At 40.0% G+C, this 19,426-nt stretch overlaps 1 protein-coding gene across 1 annotated transcript in view; it reads left to right on the forward strand.

Moving 5' to 3' along the window:
• The first annotated feature begins 8,487 nt into the window (after positions 1 to 8,487).
• COL3A1 (collagen type III alpha 1 chain) overlaps positions 8,488 to 19,426 on the forward strand; it is a 47,678-nt gene continuing 36,739 nt past the window's right edge. Inside the window, exon 1 of the mRNA XM_014880906.2 lies at positions 8,488 to 8,713. Within this exon, the coding sequence (XP_014736392.2) occupies positions 8,635 to 8,713 (79 nt within the window). The 5' untranslated portion in view covers positions 8,488 to 8,634. The remainder of the gene's footprint in view (positions 8,714 to 19,426) is intronic.

Genomic DNA, 19,426 nt, shown 5'->3' on the forward strand with positions numbered 1-19,426 from the left:
CAGCTCTGATTTTGAGGATAGTGAGGATCTATCCCACTAGAAGTTCATAAATCTTCACATGGTCTTCCCTCGTCCCCCACTTTAACTGTGGCATACCACACACAGGCTTTTCACCATTTTACAACAGGAGGTGATTATGAAATATCACAAACTATATCATGTGACAACCTGTTGCAAGGTGTGGCCCATTTGCTGCTCCTTTTCCCTTTCCAAGGGGCTGCTGTGCATTCCTGCAGTGGCAGGGCAGCCCTCGGCCCCCCGAGCAGGGCACGGCTCAGCTCTGAGTGCAAAGCGTGTGTCAGAGGGAGCTGCAGGGCTGTTCAAAAGGAAAGGATCTTTTAAGCTCTTTTGCAACGTGGAAGAACCAAGTAAATGCTCTTGTCGGTATGTTTTTCATGCTTAATGACCTACAGGGCTCCTGGTTTGTATCACACCCAGGCTAACGTGCACGCACGCACCTGCAGAAGGCTACTGTAAAACTTCATCCTGAGGTCGCCCCAGGCTAAAAAGCATTAGAACAGACACTGATGGAAAGCATCCTGCAAGTTCTGTCTTTTTCTGTTGTTTCCCTAGAGCAGTCGTTGCAAATCATGAAAAGGGAGGGAATTGTACTTACTGAGAACATGCGTGGGTCGGAAAGTCATTTATCATTTGTAGTGATATTTTTTGTATCAGTTAGTAAAATTGATAAGTTCATTGATATATTTTGTACTGCAATGCCCAATTTAGCTTGGAACACGAACCTCAACAGCAGTGCAGCTCTCTGTAGATTGTGCACATGCAAGATTTTAGAAATGTTAACCATTCTAAGAACACTGATTAAATACATCCTCAGAAATGTGTTCTATGCTGCACCTGTATTTAAGAAATGCCTATTTTTCCTTCAGATGTTCAGCCAAAAGTATAGAAGATCTGAATCTGAGAATCTGCATTACCTGAACAATGGCAGAGGACTAACCAATTTGCACTGTCATACTCCAGAATGTTTCACTGTTTCATTCCCTGACGGCACAATTCTCTTTCCAAATGTACCAAGAGTTTGATACGAATGCCAGTTATATTTCTGAGGAATAATGGTGAGTGTCAGCTGGTAAGAATCAGGCTTGAAGTACCTGGCAATCTCCATAAACTGTAGTTCACTAAATATGGCACTGGATCAGGACCAGTGCTCATGCTTATTCTGCTCATGTATTTATTTTGTATTTCTAGAAAATATTCATTCATCCTTATGTTATAGTTTCCCATTTGATTAACATAAGGATGGCACTTGATAAAGTTCTCAGACCTCCATAGATGAGTGATGTGTGAGTTAGTTATTTTGAAATTTCATTGTTCTTCCAAAGGAAAATCTGTGCTTTCTGAGTAGTTAAAATGGTCATGGGTGATACCTTGGGAGCTGGAAAATTCATGGCATGTAGTGGTTTAATCCAAAATGGCAAAACATGGAGACACACAGGAAGGCAGCTTATGGGAAACATAGTACAATAACAACCCTGACCTCCTGGCCTCTAGAAATTAGGAAGTGCATTTCCTAAATCAAAACCAGCACCAGAAGATCTGGGAATGGAAACAAGCTTAATTCTCTGCAGTGCAAAGAACCCGAGCTCTCTGTAACAACAGGTCAGACTTTCAGTCCTGTGTACGTGCCCACTCGTTCTGTGCATTTCCCAGGGCTGCTGGCCTTGGGAAGGAGCAGAAGCCATGGGGGAGATGCAGGGTGGGTGGCAGGGGACTGGCACTCTTTCCATCCCAGTGGGATGCAGCGTTGCCCTGCAGAGGGGGGATTTGTATAGTCCTCTCTTCCCACCAGGGCATCTCTTTGCAATCAAGACTCTGCTTCTCTCCTGTAATGCCAAGTGAATGGGCTGAACACTGCCACTGCTGTAAACATCAGGAAAGAGTCACCCACACCAGATTTCTAACCTTGGAATAAATACTAATCAGGCATAGAGGCATTCACCAAGAGATTCTTCCTGTTGCTCCTTCTTTTAATTTTCTGCATGCACGATTTCTTCAGTGGTGTGGGTCCTGGAGCTTGAGTAATTTCTGGCAAGAGTTTGGTGGAGTATCCCTTTGAGGACAGAGGTTCAGCTGGGCTGGGAAGGTGAGATGGGATCTGTCTTCATTTAAGGCATACTCTCAATTCTTTGATCTCAAAATCATGACTATGCTATTTGTCTGTAATCACAATGCTGGCCTAATAGTGCTGTTTTTCACTGTAATCATACCTGCCTACTCACTGTTCTGCCATTTGAATAAAAGGACATTTAATACCATTCAAATAAGGATTTAATTAATTTGAGGAGGCACTTTTCTGAATTTTCCATGTGTGTAGAAAATGATGTGCTGAGAAGAATACATTCTTATATTAAGGGGTAAGAAGATTTCACACCTCAAAGCTATTTATTGGGGAAAAATTTATATTGTTCCAATTCAAAAGCATGCTTCTCCTATTATATTTATTTCTATTTTCCATGAAACACAATTTCTAGGAAAGGAGATAGAAAGCATCCCTTGTCTTTAAGAAACAAAGAGCAAGTGGATCTTGAATGCGGCATAACAAAATTTTTCTGATTCACAAAAAAGTTTGAATCCAGTATGCATAAGTGTTTCAAGTAAAAATTTTAAAATAATTATGTTATTACCACTCTTCATGCCACAGAGTCTGCAGGGATTAAAATGATTGAATGTGTGGGATTTTAATTTGGTCTTCCAGATGACTCTTTCCAACTATTGAACTCATTCACCAGAACCTTCCACAATTTGGTTGTTGCTACCTTGGGAGCAGGAGTGGGTGTGTGGTTGTGGTATTTTTTACCCAGTGTATCCAGGAAAACTTTCTCACCCTTTCCTATCATAGCCCAGGCAGTTCTGCTGGCATATAGTTCATCTGTTTGAAGTAGAGTTTTGTGTTCTGTAATATTAAGATAAAACGTGCAAGACTCTGTAGAGCTTAACCATAAAATCAGTTCAGATCAGTAGCATAGCTACATGCCTATTCATATATCTTAAATACCTTCTTTATATGCCATTATACTTGATATTGTTGGTATAGACTTTGAGACCCGAATACCAGGTGGTGATGTAATGTTCTTGGGGCAGGATTAATCTTGAAAGGAAAGGTGTTTTAAAAGCTGCCTTTGAAAAGCAGAACAGATCAACTCATTAACCTAAATTAGAGCCCCAAGTTGTTGCTCCATGTATGATATGAATTCATAAGTGGCACCATTTTCCAACAGCAGAGGTATAGTGGGTTCCATGACAGGATACTGGAGTTAATAGCAGAGAAAAGTATGATGAGGTCACAGATCAGAAAAAATCCTATAAAATACACGCCAAGAGAATCCTTGCAGTCAGCCCTCCAAGCTGTCCACCCACCAGTGTGAGCAGCAGCAGGGCTGGCCCCACCGTGGTACACTTCCCCTCTTTCCAGAAAAGCAGCTGGATGCTGTTTCTCCTTTCTAGGAAATCAGTGTGCACTTTGGGACACGTGGAACACTTAGAGTCCAGAAGAGAACGTCATACCTGCCTCATACCATTAAAACTGGGCTGACCCTATTTCTGAAGACTGCTATTTCTTTTCTTTTTTCAAACTGGGATTTCATTTTGAGTGGAAGACTCTTGTATTGCAATGGTCTCTGACCTTCTTGCACAACTCTGGTGGCCTTCATTTAGAAAAGATTGGGTTTTTTTTCAAAATTTCAAATTTTTTTGCCTTGGTAATTTCTTTTGCTTCCCAGCCTATTAATATTTAACAGATCAAGAGTTAAAACATTTAATCCTGTGTTCTTCTGTTTTCTGTTTTTGCTAATGGATGAGTCATAGTACGGATGGCCTTTGTTATTCTTTAGTAAATTCAAACAAGAATATTTATTCTCTCATTAAAATAACAATAAATCAGCGAACAGAAAAATGTGAAACAATGATTTTTCAAATGTACTGGCCATATCTTACAGTTACTGTTTTGTTGGGGTTTTTTTATTTAAAAGAGATGACCAAAAAAAAGTGCTCCTAAAGTCTGCTGAATTGCTATTGCTGAAGCCTAAAGCCTGGAACATTTTGATGGTGAGGTCCCATAGGGACCAGCAGCTGAAGTGCAATAAACCTGGGCACTTCTGGGACCCACATGTGCTGTCTGGAGCAACAGTGATTTGAGCAGAGCCAACAAGAGGGAGTGATTTCGTGATGTACCTCCACGCTCAACACCAGCCCCGAGGTAGAAAGGATATCCTGCTTTTTATGAGAATTCATTCTTGGACTGTTCTTCTGATGAATTTAACACATTTTTTGTTACTTAGAGATATATCAAAGTACTATTTCTTTTCTCATTGTATAAAATTAAGCATACACACAAATTCAGAAGCGAGTTTATTCTTAAATTTATAAATATTTTTTGCCATCTTATATTATTTTGATGTCCAATAACCACGAGTGACAGAGCACAAAAAGCCTTTACGAGACACTCTCCTGGCAGAAAATCTTGTAGCTATTTCATTGAATAGTTCCTTAGGTGCCTAGGACTGTGTTATTTCTTTAAGAAGTGAAGATCTGGGTTGTTGGGTTTTTTTTTTCAGTTGTCCAGTGGAAATCTGGATTAGAGACAACAAGAAAGGATCCCTTTCAAAATAATTTTGACACCTCGGTGCAAAGGAGGAGCATCCTCACAAAGGCGTGGAGCCAGTGCTGTGAACTCATGGTCTCCATCCCTGGCGACAGGAGAAGGTGCGTGTCCAGCACAGAGAAACCCCGCCCTGGCCATAGATTGCCCAGAATTCCCCAGCATTCGGTACACCCAGAGGTCATTAAACTGATTTGGCTTCTGTCCCTCCTGCTGGGAAGAGAAAATGCTGTGGGTGCTGTCTCTGCTTCACCCGTGTGCAGTCATAATGTTGGCTCTGCCTTAAGAGCCTTCGCAGCTGTGCTGTCACACAGTTAGTTCCCAACATGACTCAGATGAAGGATTTCATTTAATCTGCACAGGACTTCGGAAAAAAAAGAGAATTTTAGTTTGTGGAAACCTTGAGAATGTGCAAAGCTGAAAAAAGAGCACATGTGAACAAGAGGCTGTGTCTCAAAACCTGATTTCCCATAATCTTAGGACAAAATTTCAGTGAAAATGGAAAGATGAGAGAAGAATGAAACCATTTCATTGCTTTGGCTGCCTTCATTCCTGTAATTGTCCATTAGGGCATCAGTCATAGTTTGCAACGCCTCTAGCTCACAAACAGAAATGATTGAAAAGTGTGTGGCTGTGTTTTGGGGTTTTCTTTGTTTAGTGGCTCTAGATTCAGTTTTTCTTGTAGGCTCTTTCCCCCACTGTGCTTTCTGACACTATTTGCTCTATTCACAGTGCTTTATTCCTGTGAAACTACACTCTTTTTAAAACCTTGAGATTCTTTACTGTCATTAAAATCCACACAGAACAAAAAAAAATAACCATCTTGTTGCTGGCATAGGTGTAGCTGCAATGACAAAATTTGAAGATTCTTAGTTCCGATTAAGCTCTCAGAAACAAGGAATAGTTACCAACTGATTCTAGAGGCCAGAACTTTGGGAACTTTTAAAGTGCCATTAATATAATTTACTTATTTAAGGACTGACCTTTTGGCAGGGTAGACTGGAGGTCACCTGATAAATATGTAAAAGCAAGTCTCTCATTTGTCTTTCTTAGGCTGAATGTCACTAACCACAATACTCAAACAGGCGCAAGGAATCTCAGATTGCATGAATATTCCAGTATCTGATGGAGAGGTAGTCAACAGTTTTGATCTATACATCTTTTCTGGTATCTACCATACAGCACAAATACATTCAATAACTTTTACAAGCAATTGTTTCAGATTCCTCCATCAAAGCTGCACCAATTTTGATATGAGTACCTTTTCCAGTTTAGTCCAGGTGCCATGACATTGCATCCCCAGGAAGATGAGTATTAAACAAGAGCTACCTACTAAATAATCCAATATTGCCTGCAAGACTCAAGAACTGATTTTAGGGTGGCTGTTTCTGTGCAGAGGATGTGAAAAGGAAGACTTTGAACACAAAGTGTGCAGAGGATGTTCAAGGAATGTTGTCGTGCCACAGTCTCCTCAGGCCACCTAAGGAAAATGGTGAATTGCACTCAAAAGGCATTGACTTGTGACAGTAAGTGGCAATTGGCAGAGAGTTTTTCACTAGAGTTATAGAAACAATTCTACAACCACTATTACGTGAAGGTAGCACTGATGAGGAATTTTAATGTAGCTGAACATTGCTGTGTGTTGTTCCTTAAACAACAGCAAATACACTGCAGAGCCCAAGGAAGGGTTATTGTTTTTATAGCATGTAATCATTAAGAGATATGGTTTATGCTTCTATACAGAAAGCCCAGGATCCATTTCTTTACAAATTCAAGCACACATGTTGATATTCCCAAGCCTATGGCCAATAGTAGGTGTTATGGATAAATTTTACTGAGACAAGTTTTGCAGTGTAAAAATTGAAGGTGAGCATTAGAGAAAATAAGGCAGTCACCAAGGATGTTCTTTTTTTGAAAGGTTAGATTTAATAAATTTAGAGAAGTGTTTATTGTGGTCAAGCAGGCTAGAAAATTGCAGAACTCATTGTGAAAGTGTCTTCAAGTCGAGGACCTTGAATGAATTTATTTTTCCTCAAATATGAACACTTACCAAGTAACAGTCATTACGCTTCATGAAAATTAATTACTGTGACAAACACATAGACATTTTTACAATAAATTGACCAGCATGTGATCTTGATAACAGTTAATTCAGTTTAATTCTCTTTCTATAGCTGAGAATGGTTTTTATCCAGGGTTTGATCTGTTCGTATATTTCTACTGAAGAGAGACAAACAAATCCGGGTTCTAGGATTTATTTCTTGATCTGAGCATAACTCCAGAAGAGGAGAAAACCTTATAGGCTCTTGCATTAAAACTGGAAGCCTATTGTTTTATGTTCTAGGATGGCTCAACAGGAGCTGGTTATCTGTTTGTTGATTGTAGCTGCTTGAATGCTATAAACTAAATAACCTAACCTGTTAAGTCATATGATCCTGAATATGAAAACCCAAACCTGCAGGAAATAGTTCTGCCAATGCAAGAGATACAGCATGGAATATCAGGAGATTCAGGGGAAAAAAAGAGGTATGTAATTCCTTTGGAATGTATCAAGGCATTCATACCTTACAAACATTTAAGATGCAGAAGAGATGCTCAGGATATGTAAAAGTGACATCAAATAATTTAAGACCTCTTGTTTCAACCTACTCCACTCGTGTGACCCCGGCAGAAGAGGGTGTTTCAGTTTAAGTGCAGATTTATTTCAGACAAATAGATTTTGAAATGAGATCCAATACCTGCTGGATTAAATTTCAGACTGTTCTTATTTTGTGATGCATACAGAGATATGGGCCATTTTTTGGACGACAGTTCATGGCACTCACAGATTATTCAGGGGGATGGTTCCCTGGGTCACTGTAATCTCAGCAACACTCGAAAACAAATGAATGAGCACTTCTGCAGGACCTCTGGATCAGATTGATTGACTGAGAGCAGCAATTGGTTTGATCATTGTTTTAGCAGAGATGTCCACTGTGACAGCTTTCTTTTGGGATCTCTTAAGGCTACATTCCCAGCAAAACTAGATTCATAACAAAACATCTGATTTGGAAAAAAGAAATAGTATGTTCTGATCTTATTCTCAGTAAAGTTTTGTGTGGAATAAAGAAATAACTAGGTTTAATGGGCATTAGTAGGCTCAAGACTTTTTTTTTTGTCCTCTCTACCTTCTTGTTTGAGGAGCAAACAGACAAGAAAAATGTTCTGCATTCCTTTCAAATGTTGTAATGACAGCATCAAACTGAATTACTTGAAAAGATTTAATTTGAGAAATTGATGCTTTTGATTTGCAATCTTGTTCTCTTCATAATTTTTTTTTAATGCTTGCTTTCTCCCCATGAAGCACAAAATCGCGTTGTGAGGTGCAAATGGTGAGAAAAGCACTAGAAGAGAAGTGTGATTTTCAGTCCTTCCTTTCATTAAGTCAGATGGGTCATCAGCAGAAATACCCAGGTTTGCTCCTCCACTTCTGACATTCTTTCAGTCCGTGCAGCTACATCGCTACTTACCTTTTATCTTTGTCAGGGAGCACTAAGAATTAAAAACCCTCTTTGGGTTTTACCCATTGACTCCTAATTAACAGGAAAAAATGCTTTGCCCCGAGGGCTTTGGCACGGGGCTTTTTTTCCACATGCATATATGTCACATAGAGTGCACGCTCACTGTTCATATACAGTGTCAGCATGCGTTCCGTACGCACACAAAAGTTCCAAATGTGCTGTGTATCTTGTTTAGTTGACTTTAGTCTTCTGTAAAGCCAAGAGAAATATTAATCATTCATTTACTGTTAGGGGATGGGTCTTCTTCTCATGTTTCAGTAAAGGGGGTGGAAAAGAAAAGTAAGCCAATTTTTTTCCTATTTAAGGCCAAAGCTGGGGAATGCTTGTGGCTGAGTTCTGTACATGGCCCGGTGCTGGAAGGGCAGGGAACAACCGATGTTGCTATTTTGAATAGATTTTTTTCTTCCCCCCCCATTTTTATTTTTGCACAGAGAGTCTCATGTCTAATATTTAGACATGATGAGCTCTGTGCAAAAAGTAACTTTGCTCATTCTTGCCGTGTTTCAACCCTCAGTTATTTTGGCACAACAAGTCGGTGAGTAATTCAAGATTCTTATGATTTCATGTTTTTATTTTATTTTTATTTTTACCAATAATTTTAGTAGCTTGTAAGAAATGTGTATGCACGAATCTCACCAGAACACTTTTCCTTCACTAATTCAGCAGTCAGATATTTAATGGTGAAGCTGAAAGCTGTGGGATTTGCAGTATCATCCCAAAGGTTTCTCTTTGCTTTGCTTTCTTTAAAGTTAGAAGGACTGTACAGTGCTGTCTGCCCTGGCTGCATTTGTTCTTGTTCTTGCTTGTTCTTCTGCTACAGACACCAGAGAGATTCTAAGCTATTTCTTTTAACTCTTGGAATAATTTTGTAACTGTTAGCTCCGTGCTGCCTGGAAGCTCTTTGCACAAGGAATAAGTCTTTGCTTCCAGCTATTTTATTTGGAGTTCTCCCTTGTACTTGTTTGTCTTACACTGGCAGCGTGGGGGTTTCTTTCAACAATTTGCCTGCAGGAAAAAAAAAAAAAAAGCCTTAAAATTCTGAACGGTTTTGTTGAAGGAGTTTTTAAGAGTGATATATGAAAATATGTCAGCTTACAGAATTTTTACTTTGGCATAGAACAGGAGGGTAAATTAATTCCCTCAGCTGCAATAGTTTGAATCAGGCATCTGCAGGCTGTTTCAGCCCCTCATGAGACTGATTAGCAGCTGATGGTATGTGGAAGTCCATGTGAGTGTGTGTGTGTGCATGTTTACAGAGAGCAAGAATGCCAAAAACCAAGCGAACATGGAATTCAGAGGGGAGAGAGGTACTTTGTATACAAGAATTCAACCTAGAGTGTAGATAAGTGTGGTATGAGTATTTAAGTTAAACAGATGACATTCCACAAGTACAGCTGACCTTTTTTGGATGTGCTCAGTTCCTGCTTGCCAGATATTGTAAACCAGACCTTCCTTTAGATAAAACACTTTTCTCTCCAGTAAATATGAAAGATCAGCAATTTATTTATTCCTACAGAGAGGCAAGGAATAACCTTACAATTAACTCAATAAGCAGCAGCCAAAGAAACTGTAGGCTGTAAAGGAAAGCCAAATGTCTTTAAAATCACACCTGACAGTACTCTGTATGACACACCTCATGGAAAGGATGACTTGAGCCAGTTCATGGCAGACCCATCTGTGTCACCATACCTGGACAGGGACCTCTGCCGAGGGGTGAGTCCACCAGGAGCAGTCTGCTGGCACTGGAGCACTTGGAGCTCAGGAGGATCTGTGCATGAGCAAATCAGGCAACAACCTCTGCAGCACCAGCCTTCCTCACCAGGCTAAGCCTATAAAAACAAAAAAAAAAACAACAAATGCATGTTTTCTGTAGAGAGTGGATAGAATTTACTGTGAACTGACCCTTTTCTGTTTCTGCTTTGCCGTATACAAACTCCAATAATCTTCAGTTAGATTATAAAGATTATAAAATGCAGTGATTATAAAATTTGAGCAAATGTGTACCATGAGTTTTCTCTGCTTACAGCAGCAGACAATATATATATTTTTTATATTTAACATGCTGTAAGTGTTCTTTTATATACACCTGTGTTTATCATCAGAGGGATAAGCACTAAGAGACAATCCAATATAAAGAGAAGGAATATCAATTTTATTTCTCTCCATAAACAAACCCCTCCTGAGTGTCAGGTCTCCTTCTCACTCTAGTCGTATCCCTGGACATTTCTGAGGAGCAACATATATTTGACTCAATAAATGGTAAATTTTGGGTAGAAGAACAATACAGAAATGAAGTGTGAATGAGTATTCTCATTTCTCTGCCACATTCCTGTTTCATGGTGTTGTAACATTTCCTTACTGGGCTAACTTCCATACTATTTACGGGGATGAGGTTACACAGAGAGACTGATAAATCACTAGTAATCCCTTAAAAATTTGAATTCTCTCCTCACTTTAGAATGTTTCTTTCCGCACATTTGAATAGTCTTTTCTCACAGAAAATAATAATGGAAGGAGTTTATTCATATCACTAATTCATGTTCAGGGCAGGGAATGGACTGAGAAACCAGATTTTCCACAACTGAAAAGAGAATTTCCAGACATGCTGAAATGCTCTCTCTTGTCAAGAAAAATGTTTATATGGTTAGTATCAAATGTAAGTCAATATAAAATTTTCCTTGGGAAAGCCTGCCAGGAGACAAGACTTGGCAAGATATTAAGGAAACTGCTCAGTATACACTGACTTTAGGGTAGTCAGATGTACCCCTGGGCTATGTGTTTCTTTGTCTTTCTATAATAGCTTGGAATGGAGATTTGAGTACAGCCTCAGGCTAAACCACTTCTAGAGCTTGGGATCTGGACACTGTGCAACAAGGAATATTCTGTGAATTCCATGACCAAAAGCTGCATGTTCTTGTAACCCACCGGGACGCTTTTAGCCTGGAGGTGAAATCACCTTGACACAATCCAGGTTTTCTGATGTGTCAGGGCTTTCAAACTCTGCCCATGTTCAAGATAAGATTCCCCCTGATGGCTGACAGGACACAAAGCCAGCACCTCTGACACCACAGATGATTCAGAGTCCAGCAATGTATATTCAGTCCCACCCTTTGAAGGCACCTTTACGTCCTGCATATTAAACTATTCAAAAGTGTAGGATATTAGAAAGCTTCTTTAGGAAAGAAATTCATTCTTCACCCAGCAAGCACAACTTGTGAAAGCATTTGCTAAGCCTTGCAGCTTGCATTCATCCCATTTTTTCTTGAGTTTGTAGAGGCAATCATGACAGCTACTTCCAGAAGACAGAATAAATCTTAGCTAGGCACACTGGAGGTATTTGGCAGCTTCCACTGCCTACAAGGGAAGCTCATCCACAGCCCCCCTACATCAGTGCCAAAAGGGAGGTCAGATGGATTTGGGCCTGTCTCGGCTGCATCTGTGATGCTTAAAAGACACCTCAGTCAGCCAGAGCAGGACACTTCTTGTAGGTACACCCCAGTCCTTGAGGAACTTCGCTGAGATCATTAGGAAAACTGTCCTGTTCTGCAAGCAGTGTGACAGCAATGCCAGAAACCCTTCAGTACTATTCCAAGTAATTTTTTGCTCTAAGGTAATTTAGTGTTTTCCTTGTAATGCAAGCATTATCTTGGATGTTTGGTCAGGAAACTCATTTCTGAGGTAATGGCTGAATGCTAAAATCTCTCTTACAAGACTTATTGACCTTTCATATTACTTTCAGTTGCAAATTGCAGTTTTAAAATGATATATAACCATTACATGTAGGCTTCAAGAGGCAGCATGCAAATGACTTTTCCTGCTGAGCATCCACTTCGGATCCCTGAGAAAAGAATGATATTTTAGGAAAACTTGTAAACAGCTGATTTGGCCATTTTACTTACTTTCTTTTTTTTATTATTATTAACTGGGAAGGATTAGATAGCATGTGAAGTGGATGGGTACTGTGCAGATGTAGTTTATTTGTGAGACTGCCAGACTGTTATGTTTAGCAGTTAGCTGTATGGAACACTGCACACATGTGCTCTTTGTTGATAAATTTCCAGTTTAAGGGTAATGCTAACAACAGAACTATCTCTCCTCAAAGGTTTTGGTAACTCTGAAAGGTTTCCCTCCAGAGTTTTGACAGGAAAACCAGATGATGCACATCTGTGTGCCAGGAGATAATTAACCATCATAAGTAACCTGGACTATACGAAGTAATGAAATATCTGGGGTCTACTCCTCTCCTTCCATTTTTCCTAGCTATTTTTTACCAAGCACACGGCAGACAAGGTTATGCTTAGGAAAATTGAAACATTCCTTTCTGGTCTGGAAAAATCACGCTAAATGAAAGCCTGGGGAATCCACCCCCTCTAAACATTATATATATGTTCTTGGAAATATGACAAATTTCATAAACACATTTTATATCACACACCCCTGGAACGCATTAGCCTTAGGAAAATGAGACTATTATATAACCCTTTCATTATTTTCCAGATTTGTTTTTGACTTGAGACCAAATCACCAAATCTACACAGACTGATTTTTCTGAGAGAGGAGGTGGAGTTGGAAACATCCACTGCTTTATTACAGGGGGAAGAGGCAGAGGTAGAAGGGTGTTGTTGCTGGCACAAACCTCACTGTTGATGCCTCAGTCAGAGTCATTACGTTTGCTCTCCTCTTAGTGCTGCAGATTACAAGCAGATCCTATTTCCTCTCCCAGCTTCTGCCAAAGTGTTGAGGTCTGAAATGAGCAGCCAGGTGTCACATGCAAACTCTGCTGATGCCAGCCTTACACAACAGCTGGGGGAGAGTTGCAATTAATGCTGCTAAAAAAAAAAAAATGAAATTACCATCACTTTTGTTCCACAGGCTGGCTGAGAAACCAGACTGGCACTGTTCCATTAGCTGTTGCCCCAGTTATGTGCTAGTGTTGTTCACACCTTGTTTTAATCAGAAATCTGCAGAAAATGGCAGAAATGCCCTGATAATTGGGATAATATGCTGAGGGTCAGTAATGGAAACGATGCAGAACAGCTTTTAGCATTTGGGGTTAAAAGCAACCTCTTCAGAGTTGAAAGGTTCAGCCTACCAGGAAGGGCAAACAATAACAAAGTGCACTTTCCCAGGCTGGCAGGCACCTGGAGCAATGCATGGCCCTTGATGTTTCTGTGGTAGGGTCCTAGTCTGAGCACAAGCCACAGCTGCTGTAAGAGTTGCAAGATTTAATTTGTTGGTTTGGAGCAATAACTTGTCAAAGCTCACAGCACTAGATATTAGTGCAATGGTCATACCATTAATACTCTAGATTATGCTATTCTTTAGTCATGCTTGTTTATGAAACTGGGCAAAAGATCTCAGTTAAGAAAAGGGAAATTGTTGGCAATGGCAAAGATACGTTGTTAACAAATAGGGGGTTTTATGGTCTCAAAGTAACTGGATTAGAGTCCTACATCATTGCAGTTTGATATGATGGAGCACAGTTCAATTTATTATTGGCAGCACCCAAAAAATAAAATAGAGTTGAGAAAGGTATAAAAAAATCTGTTCTGCTGAACATTGGCTAATTCTGCATGTTGTAGCCTGGTGAATCATAGATTACATGGCTAACATGGTTTAGAGTTCAGCATCTACCACCAATTGTCTATAATTTTGAGACATTCTGATTTTGGTTTTTGGGAGATGATAAATAACCTTCAACTCTAAATGGAACAAAAATTTTAATGTCATCATTTACCTGCTGTACTACTTTATCAGCCTATCCCTCCTTCTACATCTCCATGGTAATACACCTTGTACAGAAGGAGAACCGGACACAGAGGTGACTCCTGCTCCAGGAGGGGTAAAAAAAGTGTTATTTTAGTTCTGCAGCCCCAGGTCAGGCTGTTGAGGGCAGCGTGGCTGGGTGCAGAGAAGGCTGCAGCCCTCGGTGTGCTGCCTGTGTGCAGCCCAGGGCATGCTGTGGATTCCTCCCGGAGGGCTGGCTCTGTGGGGCTGTGGTTGTCACTGCAGTGGTGTCCCTGTGGCAGCTTCCCACTGCCTTGGTGGCTGCTGCAGGACAGCTACTTCTCCAGGGACCTTCCTTCTTCCCTTTAATCTTTTGATGCACAGAGTTCATGAAGCTTTCCTTTCTATCCTCTCTGTGACTTCCCTGACAAGAGACGTTTTGTCACTGGAAAAATCTGTAAGGAATTCCCACAGAATTTCCTGATTTTTCTCCATTCAACACAGTCAGACATTGTTTCAGGGAAATGAGATTTACATATTTATATGTGGTGATCATGCTATTAATATTTTTCACATGGCTTTGAGACTGTATTAAAAAAAAAAAAAATTCAAATATTAACCCTTGCATTGCTTTTGACTATGGTTAATCAAGAGAGAACCTCCACAGGCAGTAAAAAATTATTAATTACAGGAATCAGAAAGTCTCTTCTGTAAGTACAAAGGAGAGAGGGGGAGTTCTGCTAACCCTATCTTAAATGCTGGACGGGCACAAGGAGGAATGAGATCCACTATTGGCTGTAGAGTAGCTCCTCTTTCACACAGAAGTATACTACATTATATTTTTAATTTATATTTTCAAGCAATCATTACTTTTTCTCATCTTCTCTTTCATAGGAAGGGTTCTTTGAACTTTGATTTGAGGAAAACTTAACCTACTTCCAACTACTGCTCTTCTTTATTTATTTTCACTTCAGAGCCAATCTTGTCTCTGAGTTTGCAAAGTGGAAGCCTCTGCCTGTTTCATGTCAACATGACAATGGAAAACATGATATAACCCCCTCCAACAACAACCGTTTGTTGGCTTTAGTTTGGATAAACTTCAGCTCTGGGACTTCTGGCTTTGTTTACTTTAGCAGAGGAGATTCCTTTCAGATTAGCTCAGAGACTGCTTCCATTTTCCCCCATTTATGTCAAACCCTTCATTTAAACATGAACTATCAGAAAGAGCATGAAAATGGTACCTCCCTTAACAATGTCTGCACATTTTTGTCTTGCTGTGATTCACACAAGTACTCCATGAAGAGATGTCTGCCAGGAAGGAGAAAGCATGCACAGGACTTTGAACAGAAAGAATGTGAGGGTAATGAAAATATATATTTTTTCAAGGCCAAATGTGGATTTTTGCTTTGAAAGCCTAGGCCTTCTCCTACAGCTAAAGGGGCACCCAAATGATTGCCAAGAAATGAGGGATGTGACTTGTAGACCTAAGACTTGAGCAGAGTTTGGCCTTCAGCAAAAGGCAAAGCTATCCACAGCCTCTGGAGACACATCCCTTTCTGCTGCTGGATTCCAAGTGGATGTGCATCTCACCCTGGAGGGTGGCACAGGCACCTCTGCTCTCCCATCAGGTGAAACCTTTCCTCCTGAGGGCAAACCTTTCTTGGGCTGCTAGGGCAGCTTCAGGCACCCCTTCATTCCCAACCCCAGTGCTGCAAAGGGCAGCACAGTCACAGGAACATCCCAGGCACGTTTTGCAGCAGTAGATATGAAAGGATGATCTGTGTCTGGAAAATACTTCCCACAGCAATTCAGCTCTGGCAGTTCTTGGAAAACTCCTGGACATAATCAGTTCCCACTGAAGCTCCCTGCAGCTCACGCCCAGTGACCAGGCAGTGCATTAGAAGGCTTTTTTTCTCTCTTCTTTCCCTTTATGCTGCTTCTTCTCTTTTCCTTCTTTCCATTTTCTTTTAGGAAAATGAGCAAGAACAAAGTTGCATCTTTTTTTTTTTTTTTCAAACAGAGAAGACAGAAACAATTGCTCATCCGAACAGAGTTAATGGGAAATATGGGAAGCATCGCTCATTGTTCCTTTGATGTTCACTGTAATAGCCATGCTGAGCATCAAAGGAGAATAAACTACATCCCCCATGCTTTCCCTCAGCTATAAGCAGCAAAAATAGGATTAGTATTTTCTTGGAAAACACTTTTATGTTCATGAGAGCCTCTAAAAAAAAAAAAAAAAACCCTACATCTTCTCTGGTTTTGTCTTCAAATCTACTGTAGGGTGTTTGCTTGTTTCCCTACAGAGCAGTAGTCATTCCATGCCAGCTGTTTAAGAGAAGAATGTCCTAGTGAAAGCAAACAATGGGCTGTGTAGTGGGAATTGCAAATCTTTGAAAAGAGTAATTGAAATCTTCTCAGATATTTTGAAGATTATTTGCAAAATATTCTCAGGCTGTTGGTGGCTTAGCTGTTGGCAGGGTGGTCCTCTTTGTAGCTCCCTCTTTTTTGTATGAACAGAATAGCATTAATATGGAGGAAAAAAGAAGAGAGGTTTTCAAGTCCAACTGATTATTTCAGAGCAGCTGAAGAGAGAAAGATTGCTGCAAATGTCTTTCAGTGGAGAATCAAAAAAGCGAATTGTACAGAGCCTTTTCATTTATCAGGTGTTCTCTGGCTCTTCCACCCATACCTTTTAAGGGCTGCAGCAGATAAACTGTGCTGGATCAGGTTGTGTCTGCTGCAGATGTTCCAGCCCTCCTGGGCTATGTGGTGCTGTTTATTCTCACCCTGTGCCAGCTGGGGTTGTTGCTGCACAGAGCAGGGAGAGCTCAATGTGTGCCAGGCCTCAGGCAGCCACTTCAGTAGCAAGGCTGCTGACCTCTGATATTAACAAAAAGCCAGCTCTCTGCTCGCAGGCTCTTTGCTGCACCAAAAGTGTGAATTTTCACCTCACAAGGGAACTAGTTAGGAAGATCCATAGGTCTTTGTGCTTGAAAAATGGCCAGGCGTAGAACTTGATATTTAAAAGTGTCTCCGAAATTAAGTTGTCTTTGGTACCCTGAGAAAACCTTCACAATACTTACTTTAGCAGCCCTAGGAGGTTGACAATAAGAGCGTTGTATCCAGTGTACAAATAGCCATTTAATATCCTCTATGAGGCAGATTAAGAAGAATTTCAAATACTGCCATCCATATCCAACAAACTGTCCAAAATGGATGCGGGGTGAATTAGTACAAACTTGAATAAGGAATGAATGAATACAAACTGTTTTGCAGATGAAACTAGGTTAATGATGCTCTATGCATTCAGAACCCCACCACAACCTTCTGAATTACAAATACCCTTAATTTATTGGCAGCCAAAGATATGATTCTTTTCTTTAGACAGTATGCCAGAGCACTTTAATCCTTCACTGGAATATGAAACGCAAGAACCAAATCCTACATTTACTTCCAACTTCTGAAATTACAAGGAAACCAATAAAATCGTGCAGGGACTTAGGCCAGCGTAGAATTTGCCCCCCTGCTGCTTTACTCATCTCTGATGCAAGTTCATTATGGCTGTGGAGTTATATTGGGGTGACTTTGTCCAAGGTATCTGAAAATATAAATGATATTACCACATGTATTATACTGCCATTGTAATATTTCCCATCTGCTTCAGCCTCAGGAGAGAAGAATTGAATCAAGCTGATCTCTTCCAAGGCAAACCACAGAAACAGCATTGCATAAATCTGTTAGCCCTCTCACAGAGCTGAGGGGAAAGAGAGGATCATGTCCCACTTGAAATTTTAATTACCTGCCAAAAATTGTTTCAATTACAAATTTAGACATTGCAAAACAAAAGTCACACATTTTTCCCCACACAGGGTTTAGGTTTTATCGTGCCAGAAGCTTAAATCATCATTAATTAAGTAGTTATAGTTCAGTGTTTTAAAGGAGATTCTGTGTGGATCAAGATTTAACAATCAATTTTCATTTGTTCCCTTTCTCTTATCAGATCAAAAGCTGAACCTCTCTTTCATGATGTTTTGGATCTGTCAGTCTGGGAAGACTATGCACAATGACTTTTCCAGTTTTTTCTTTATTCTTCCCAGGACAGACCCACTGCAAGAAATGTCTCAAAGAACCCTCCAATGTTACAAACTCTTCCTGGTCCTAGCTAAAATCAGGAATGCAGAAGTATGTCTTTGAGCTACCCTTTGGGGGTGATTTTTTTTTTAAAGTTTGGCAAAAATCTTGTGCTGTATTTTAGTAAATTTTTCCCCTTAATTAATCCTAGTAATGTTGAGCTTGAACTATTGCTTTTCTTTAGAAATATGTTAGGCCAGCTTTTTATGGAACACAATTGGAAGTGGTCAAGTGTTCAAAACTAACATTACCTTGACACTTGGATTCTGAATAGAAGTCTTCATTGACTGCCCAAGGAATGAGCAGGATGCATGATTAAAGAAACTAATAAATCCATTAAATCGTCAGAAATCATATTAGAGCTTGAATTTATGTCAATTTTTGCTTAGTTTAGCACACAAGTCTTTATGCAAGAATTTGGTATCGTTCACTCTAAAGATAAGAATCACATTTAAATCATATTACTACTGAGTAGCACTAAAAACTATGCCACTAAATAGCCACAAATTAAGTTATTTGCACCCTGTTGCTTATTTTTAGCATGACACCATATGGCACAAAAAATATTGTAATGTGAGAACAGAGGTGATGGAAAAATCTCATAGGCATTTTACCAATGATTGAAGAGTAGCTGAAGTATGATGCAATTGTCCCTCAAAAGGCATTGAGTGCTCTGAATTATGATGAAATGTCTTCTTACTTTGTCTCCTGCTCTAATGCTAATGTTAACCTTAGCAAAAGATTTGATCTGTCAGGCACTGAAGAGCTTCAGTGACCACTAAAATGACTAGAAGATAATATTTTTTAGGTCTGATTCAAAGCCCAGTAGAATCAAGGGAGGTTGTGGTCAGGCAGTGATTACCCTTAATCAGGGAGGAATTATCTGAATTCTGCAGCTTATGGCAAAAAGAGGTTGATCTCTGCTAAAAAGACTCAAGCATAAATATAATTGAGTCACAGAGTCAGCCTGTTGAGAGGGGACACTGGAGAGGAAGTCCTGGAGTAACATCTCAATACAGAGGGTTATTCAGGAATATTTTCCTCCCATGCAAAAAGCAATTTGGCCCACGATATTGCCAAGGAATAGCTAAGAACAAAAGGGGTATAGCTGTCTCTTTAATCCAGCAGAAGTTTTTCCTCAAAATTACTTTTATGAGTTCAGGAACAGACAACATTTCTCTGGGCAGCCCCAAGAAAGAAGCAAGGTGATAGATACAGAGCAGTCTGCTCTGTCCTGCCCCTTGTATGACTCAGCTGGAAATGACAGTTCTGCAAAAAACAATCCTCCTCAACCAAAACAGCAAAGAAACCGCCTTGCACTTTGTTTGCTCATTACAAGTTTTGAAACAAGCAAGTCCTTTTGCCACAGTTTCCCACGCCAGACACC

The sequence above is a fragment of the Sturnus vulgaris genome, chromosome 7, assembly GCF_052056855.1.
Source record: "Sturnus vulgaris isolate bStuVul1 chromosome 7, bStuVul1.hap1, whole genome shotgun sequence".
Lineage (NCBI taxonomy): Eukaryota > Metazoa > Chordata > Aves > Passeriformes > Sturnidae > Sturnus > Sturnus vulgaris.